The sequence below is a fragment of the Kryptolebias marmoratus genome, linkage group LG9, assembly GCF_001649575.2.
Source record: "Kryptolebias marmoratus isolate JLee-2015 linkage group LG9, ASM164957v2, whole genome shotgun sequence".
Taxonomy (NCBI): Eukaryota; Metazoa; Chordata; class Actinopteri; order Cyprinodontiformes; family Rivulidae; genus Kryptolebias; species Kryptolebias marmoratus.
Window position 1 is genome coordinate 26,911,782 of NC_051438.1, and position 8,290 is coordinate 26,920,071.

Here is an 8,290-nt window from a genome sequence, read left to right on the forward strand (position 1 = left end):
AAATTGGAGTCTGCTGGAAGAAAAAAAGAAAAGTCCTCAACCACCAATTAGAAGACAGCAAATTCATCAAACCACTTAGATGTTTCAGAGGAAAGAAGACTCAGGCAGAAAATATCATCAAGTTTCTGTTCATGCAAACACCCTGTGGCTACAAGGCACGAATCATTCAACCACCCAACTGAAAGTTTCCACCCCCATCAAAGGACCAGCCAGGCTCCTCTGAAGTTCAGAGAAACTTTAAAACACCATCATAAGTCACAGTGTTCCTGATGAATCCATGAGAGGAAGAGGGCATGAAAGGAGTGCAAAGGGCAGGTGTGACGGCTTCACAAAGAATACCACTGGATGCCTTTTGTCCAAGTTGTGGCATTTTTTAAGTCTATTCAAAACTGATATTAATTATTTGGAGTTAGTTTATCAGTAAGTTTTCTTTAACAGTCAAAAATGATCTATTATCAAACTTATGGTGAAAAAAATTAAATATCATGGATTTTCTCAAAAATGCATTTATAATTTAGCTCTAGATATAATGTGGATAACAATAGAGCTGAGTTTGGTCAACAAAGACTGCTCAGAATTCTCAAAAAAACTGTCCTGTTCAGAGCTGCCAGATAGGAAATGGGAAAATATCGGGCTATTCCTTTAAAATTATTATATTTTGATCCAAACTATCGTATGTGCTAAGGGAGGGTGGACTATTCGGCATAGGGGGTAGGGTTGGGTGTGTGTGTGGGTGCGTGTTGTGATTGGCGAACATGTGCACAGGAGCAGAGGGGGGTTGTGAGCCTGGAGAGCACATGGTCTGGCTGGTTGGATTTGACTTTCTAATTTAATGTGAGTGGTCACGTCAATAAAAATGAGGATTGGTTTGGTGCACAGAAAACCCAAAACTATTGTATAAATATGATAATTATTGTATATCTGGCGACACTGGTCCTTTTGCTTTCTGAAATAGTGGAAATTTGTAAAACAAACAAAATGTTATTTAAGTTATTTACTGCGTTTCAGTAACATTCAAAGTCATTTTCAGAGTAAATAAGATTATTGCCAATGGTACATAATACGCTCACTCAATCCTGAATACATGAGTACACAGACAAGGTTTAAACAAAGGGTTCAACTGTGACCTTGACCTTTGACCCAATGACCTTGACATCAACAGAGCTCATCCCCAACCCATGAGGTGTCCAGCTATGCAATCTGACATTCCTGTGTTAAAGGGTTAACAATTTAGTGCTTAGACAAGAAACTGTCCAAAGACGGACAGACAGAGCCATGACATAATACGTCCAGTCTTAAAAAGCTTGTGAATTTAGGAGTATAAACATACTAAATTGCTTGTAATTTGATGTCATTAGTCTCATGTTTTGCTTTCAACAAAAATAAAAGTTATGCAAGTTTCCCATCACTGATCTGACCTGACAAGTGCTAAAAATTACATGTCAAAATGCACGATACAGCCTGGTAATTCAGGACACATTCATTTGCTGCCATGAATTAATTAAAAAATAACCACTGAACTATAAATGTGCTCCTACTTTCAATCTAAATATAGTGGAACCACCAGAAAAAGCTGACAAAATGCATGAATCTGGATTTCAAAAGCAGTTTTAGTGGTTTCTTTGTGGTTACAGCTGAGGAGCAGCAGATTTTTAATTCTTCTCACCTGCCAAAACAAATCAAAACTAGCTAAAAGCCAATTCATGTTGAAGTTGTACTAATAACACTTGCTGTAAACAAGCTCAAAAGTAGCTCCAGGAAGTAACTGAGAATGTCTCTCCCAGTCAAGTTTGCACCATTTGAGCATTTAATTACACAGCACATGTAAATCTATAATTCTGAACAGCACAGACACAAAAAGAAAGTCTGTATGGCTTCCAACAGTAAATGGCTGAGTAGGTGTGTAACGCAAAGCACACAAGTCTCAACTGTATCTTGGTATGTTGAGATTTGTCACTGACAATAAATGGCAAACAGAGCAAACTGTTGTTACAACCTCTTGCCTCAGGTGCTGACATTCTGCGTGACACAGCATCTGAATATAACCAGTGAAACACCGTTTGTTGGGATGTTGACTGAAGCTTTGTGTTGACTCAGGAGCCAGAGACTGTCAACAGGTGTGTTGGGGGGGATAATGAAGTCAGTCCTCAAGGGGAAAGGGTGAGAGAAGAACAACAAAGAAGTAGTGTCGGTTCACTTCCACCTCTTTGCACACAGCCTCACAAATTCTAGGTCAGTAGAAGCTTTTTAAAGATGCATTATTGTCCTCTGAGGAGCGTGGAGCTGCTAAATAGGGCTGCAACGGCGCCTGACACTGTTGAAGAGGATCCATCTTTTTGAAGAAGATAATGAAATATGCAGGGTTGTCAATGTATAAAAATAAAAAGGAACAGGTGTGAAAAAACAGGTCAGAATTTTCCTACAACCGGGCAGAGAGCTCAACTAAAGCAGATTTGGGGACAAGTTTTAGATTTTATTCCAATTTTTATTCAGTTTGAGATAAAAATTCAATCATTGAGTATAATACTTCTGACAAACTGATTTATGTGAAGGGTCTGGTTAAAGGATTTTGTTTTAAAAGTCACTGTTAACCAGCTAGCTCAGACGTGTTCAGTAGGATGGCATCTGCTTCACCACTAAGTCTCCCACGCTGCAGATGGACTCCAACCTCAACATGTTGGGCTGCTGCCGATGGTAGTCCTTATTCTGCTACATGCACGCCTTAAAGCCAGTCCAAAGAGCCTGCAGGTGCAAAACTGCTTCAAGTGCTGCTCTGCTAAGTTCACAGAGGCTGCATAACGACCATCCCCAGCTCCAGCAAACCTTCCTCTGCTGCAACTACACCAAAAATGAACTGAAAATATGTGTTGAATTCACAGGTTTTCTATTAACTGTGATATTTTTGACCATCAATGGGCCCAAGATATACCAATTTACCTGCAGTTTAATACTGCTGTTATCTCATGTTTAAATTTATTCTGCAACAACTGATTAATAAAAGATGACATTTGACAGATGGAATTTTAGTTTTAATCCAGATTATAAAAGGGCAGGGCTTAAAAGATAAACACTGATTGGGGTCAATAATCAGCAAGCAATGAATTTAAAAGCATGTGGCTCTGAAACCCTGGCCACACTGAATCACAAACTGCAGAAACATAAAGTCTTGTGCAATTGTGCTAAGTTGTCATGTAATCTTTCAAAATGATGAATACATTCCACCAGTGTGAAGAAGCCAGCCTGAGTGAAGGTTGATAAGAGGGCACCTCGCTGCAGGATGACAAACTCAAATGCAATGGGGCCTGGCAAGTGTCGTGATTGAAATTCTCCCAGAACAAAACCTCGCTTGTGTGAATATTGTTCACCCCGCTTGCAATGAGGCAAAAATCCATTCCACATGATGCATTCATTGTTTTCAGCCAAACATGCACCAGGTCCTGCAACAACCACAGCCACTGACCAAAGGTCCTCAGCAGAAACAAATAAACCCTGCTGGCTCTGGGCTAAATAAAGCCAACAGGGATTATTTTTACTTATCAATAGAAGTTTAAAAGGTAACATTTTGCTAGAAGATGATGCATAACAACATAAACTCTCTGTGCATTACCGGAAATGCCTTACACAGACCTCTGATTTAGTCTTATTCAAACAGGTGACGAAGCAATAAAATAAACTGCAGTTTAAAAGCTGCAAAACTGTAACTAGGGTCACATTATTTCAACAAAATACCTGAGCCGAATGCAGGTAGGCGCATTTGCAGGACACGCTTTGACTCACCTCTATCCACTTCTGCGCCTCCTGAAACGCAGAGTCTGCGGCCGACTCCGTCACAGGGTGATGCTGATGAGACTGTCCTATGTCTGCAACCGGACTTGCCATTGACGAAACACTAGCTCTGCTTTTCCGACGTGAAAGCCTTCAGGAACGCGTGAGAGCCGCCACAGAGCCGCGGTTTCCCTCCACAGAGGTTCGACTGTCAGCCAGCAGCGGAACCGGCGAAGCGACCGAACCAGTTGCTGCACTTCAGTGTCGCTTCTGTTAGGAGTCTGTGGGCTGATAACCAGCATCAAGTCAAACAGGGTTACCAGCACAACTTCCGCTTGGAGCCTTCAAAATAAAAGCTTAAATTCATGGGCTCTTTACATTTGCTCATGTAACACAAATTAGGCCACAATCACGTCTAAAGGCCCCAGGCTAACTGCCATCTATCTGTTTTTTGTTTGTTTGTTTGTTTTAAAGCTTTGAGCATCATTACAACGCAAAGTTAGACAACCAAACGAACAGTAAAAGGTAACATTTTTAAACATAAAAGTTACATTAGAACCACAAAAAACCTAACTTGGATTAGACACTTAAAAACAGATGGAGTTGGTTTAGCTTCTCTAAGATCTGTTGATTAAATCTTCCTTAATCCGGACTTTAAAATGTATCTTCAAGTCAAGTGAAAACGGGCATACATTTATTAAAACCTGGATTTTGGCAGCCCATTTCCACTACTTTCATTTTAAAAAATGCAAAGGCATTATTTTGAGATACTATTTCAAAATTATGACAGCATCTCATAATTAGGAGTCACTAACTATGAGAGTGTCTCATACTTATGAGATGCTTAGGTATAGTTATGAATTAGTGTCTTATAGTTATGAGATGCTAAGACATATTTTTGAGATAGAATCTCAAAAAAGTGAAATGTTATGTCATAATTTTGAAATACTATGTTGTAGTTATTACTTAGAGGAACTTTGTTTTTATTTTACTTCAGAGTATCAGATATGAGCGTCCATACAAAAATGAAAATGGCAAAGTACACATTTTTGTCTTTAATATGGTGCAAATAATTAAAATATTTGCTTTTTTGTTATGTAAAAAAAACCTTATTCAGAAGGTGCTGCTTTTCATGACGATCAAAAATAAGAGTGAAAATTTGCAGTAGAATGTAAAAAGTCTTTCTAGATGCACATTTGACCAAATAAGTTAATAACTTAAATTCATGTATAAAAACGACGAATTATTGCACAGAAAGAGTCTTAAGGGGTCGTCTTAATGCCCACAACTGACAGAAATTTCTGGTATGTGGTCTTATTTTGATGGTAACACGCTTCCGGGAAAGCTGAGCTGTTCTTATTTGGCTTGCCGTAGTTTGGGACATGCACACCGCAGTATGATCTGCTTCAATGGCTTAAAATACACCGAGCAGCGCCGCTCCGGAGGCAGCCAATGAGGGCAGCAGCACGCTGGGGATCTCACACCCACTTTCACTATATGGAGCAAATGGAAAGGAACTGAGCTCACAACTGTCCATCCCTGGTGTTAGGTTTTAAGTATGCAAATTACAGTTAACTAATTAATTATCCATCTTGCTTTTTTTTTTGCAATTAACACAAAAATGTATGAGACACTTAGTTTTGCGAAAACACAACCTACTGCAATTTTTAAAGTAAAAAATGTCACCTTTTTCCTACTTGTGCTAACTTGCAAACAATTATTTCTATAAGTTGCATTGTCAATCTAAAGTCAGTCTGGTTTGACGTTACAATTTTTGTTTTTTAGCATAGTTTGCACATGAAGTTGCAATTATTGAATTATTCTAACATGAGCCAGCTTGTCTTTGAAGGCTCTGTTTTGGAGTAGGACACATAATTAGCTGCAGCTCCCACAAACACAGTGATCAGTGGGTGAAAGAGAGTCCAATTAAACCAAAGACCTCACTTTGAAAAATTCAAACCTGTTTTTTTAAATCACCAACTGTTTTGTGTTAATGATTTCTTATCTATGTTTTCTTTTTAACAATATAATATTTTTTTAAAACTATGTAACCAATAAAATAGGTTTTTTTAAAAATATTTTTTGAATGATCACTTAAACAAATTATTATTTATCCTGAACATTCAGCAATAAAAGCCCTCAGTTTATGAAGCTGCATTCCTTATATCTTATAGATGTGCATAAGGTGGCAGGATGGATATCACCAATCTGAACTTTTCAAGGCCTCAAAAGTTCACACTGTTTTTGTTCATAGGTTTTGCAATACTTCTTAAATCTCTGCTGACATCTTGTGGAAAAATGCAGCAGCACAGAAAACGTTTCGGTCTCACAAATCCTCTTTTATTGGGCTTTTATTTAATAAACGCAACATTTTCTGACCAAATTGGGTCAAAGCATCACTCTGAAGAAGAAAACTGCTGTTTTATTGTCATGAATCTATTTTTGTTGTGTTGCATGTTCTATAACATAAATTTGATAACTTATTTTTTAATATCAACTACTAGATAATACCAGATTTTAAAACCAGCAAAATAAAATCTTAAGAGCGGACTTACCACAGACCTAGGAAGAAACTCTGTTCAGGTATACTCCTTTTGGCCAAACTTTATTGAAAATAAAATATTAAAAAGGTGAAGTGGTGATTACAAGTTACATGCTTACAGCTAAAATCTAAACAGCAAAAGACACGAAATGTCAAATCCACAGTGGAGGGTCCACAGGAAGTACCCTATCTGCATGTGTTTGTGGTTTTAATAAACTCCTGTTCATGATTACGCCAAAAAATAACTTTTAAGACACCTCCTTTTCATGATTACAACAAAAAGGATGAGCTGAAACACACCTTTTCATTATTATGCATTAAAAACTGAAGTTACAGACATCTTCTTTTCATGATTATGTGAAAAAGAGTAAAGTTACGAACACCTCCTTATTCCTAATGAAAAAAAGATTAAACTTGAAACACACAAAAGCATATTGATAACCATCCCCCCTCTCTTTCCTCCCTCCGCCTCTGCCCGTTTTCAGGGTCAGCTTTATCAGCTATCCACATCTCCCATTGGTTGAATCTGTTGCATCCCAGAATTTACAACATACTGGCTTCCAGGCTGGCTGCAGCTGTGCTGGGGAGGGCTCCTGGTTGCCATCCCTGTTAATACCAGATATAAGGAGACCGTGACCCCATGAAAGGAGAGTTATAGTAGGTCAGTCCAAAGTTCATCTGTCCTGCAGGCACAAGTCAGAGCCTGGTACAACAGGGTTTCACCTCCTGTCGCAGCAGGTTGGCTGATAACATCACTTCTGCTCACAGCTCCAGATGAGGCCGGAGTCCCAGAAGTGTGAGACCTCACAGTTTCAGGATGGCATCGCCCCGAGTTACAACACTCGCCTCTCTCAAAAGAGAAAATAAGAGAGAAAAATCTACTAAAAAAATGAAAAAGAAAGCAAATATTTAAAAGGAAATCCGACAGAAACTGACCATTAATCCAATATTTTGATTTTGCAAATAAATAACTATATACACACAGGGACAGACATATTTGAAAATGTGTTAAAAAGCTAAATGAATGCAGTTTCCACATATAATTATTTTAGGCTATATTTTTCCCTATACGTCTTTATAGCTAGCAGGTTGACGCAGGTCCTCAATCCTCCATGGTGCAATAAGCCACAATCCTGCTTTTAAATGTGTTGTGATTTTGGAATTATAAAACAACAGTTAGTATACTGGACTAGTTCTTCCTGGTTTGAATTGGTGGCAATGCTCTGTTAAAATAAATATTTCATTGTTTAAATTAAATGAAAATAAGCTAAGCTATCAACAAACAACTCTCATTAATGACCTTGTTTTGATATTCAGAACCACATTAATGTAAATGCATGAGACAATTGTCTGAATAAATATAAAAAATAGACCTTAGATTGTTTTTTTTCTGTTTATTCCTGTAGTTCTCACTCTGCTGCTGTATGTTTAGTCGTAAAAAGTTATGCTTAAAAACACTGTGATTGTGTATCAGGGAGTGTGAATTTCAGCCCCACATTTTTAGTGTACAAATTCTGGCTCCAAAAATACAACATGGCAGCATCTATAAACCGGATATTATGGCCTTGCTTTTGAACAACAGACAAAGACTCTTTGTCCATTATTTAACACAGTCTTCGATTCTGGAGCTGCAGATGCACTGTGGCTACAGATCAGTCTGCTGCCCCCTGCTGGCAGACTCATCACTGCACAAGTGGACCCTATTAGCAGATCTGGACAAGGAAATTAAACTGGTAGCTCCATCTATCCGTTTTCTGAGCCTCTTTTTTTGTTCAGGTTTGTGCAGAGCTGGTGCCTGTCTCCAGCAGTCACTGGGTGAGATGTGGGATAGGTCCTGAAAAGGCTGCAAGTCCTTCAGAGACAACAAGACAGACCATCATTCACACTCTCACTTACACCTCGTGACATCTTACTAGGTTATTAACCTAACATGCATATCTTTTGGTCTGTTGAAGGAAACTTGAGTGCACAGAGAAATTTCCA

At 38.4% G+C, this 8,290-nt stretch overlaps 1 protein-coding gene across 4 annotated transcripts in view; it reads right to left on the reverse strand.

Moving 5' to 3' along the window:
• The window catches only part of LOC108236661 (LIM and calponin homology domains-containing protein 1), a 66,400-nt gene extending 62,350 nt beyond the window's left edge, over positions 1–4,050 (reverse strand). For 2 of the 4 annotated variants that reach the window (XM_017417488.3, XM_017417487.3), the window contains exon 1: positions 3,778–3,879. In XM_017417488.3, the coding sequence (XP_017272977.1) occupies positions 3,778–3,879 (102 nt within the window). Of the gene's footprint in view, positions 1–3,777 lie in introns of all 4 variants that reach the window. The other 2 variants (XM_017417483.3, XM_017417491.3) reach the window with 2 other exon arrangements.
• Positions 4,051–8,290: the final 4,240 nt, after the last annotated feature.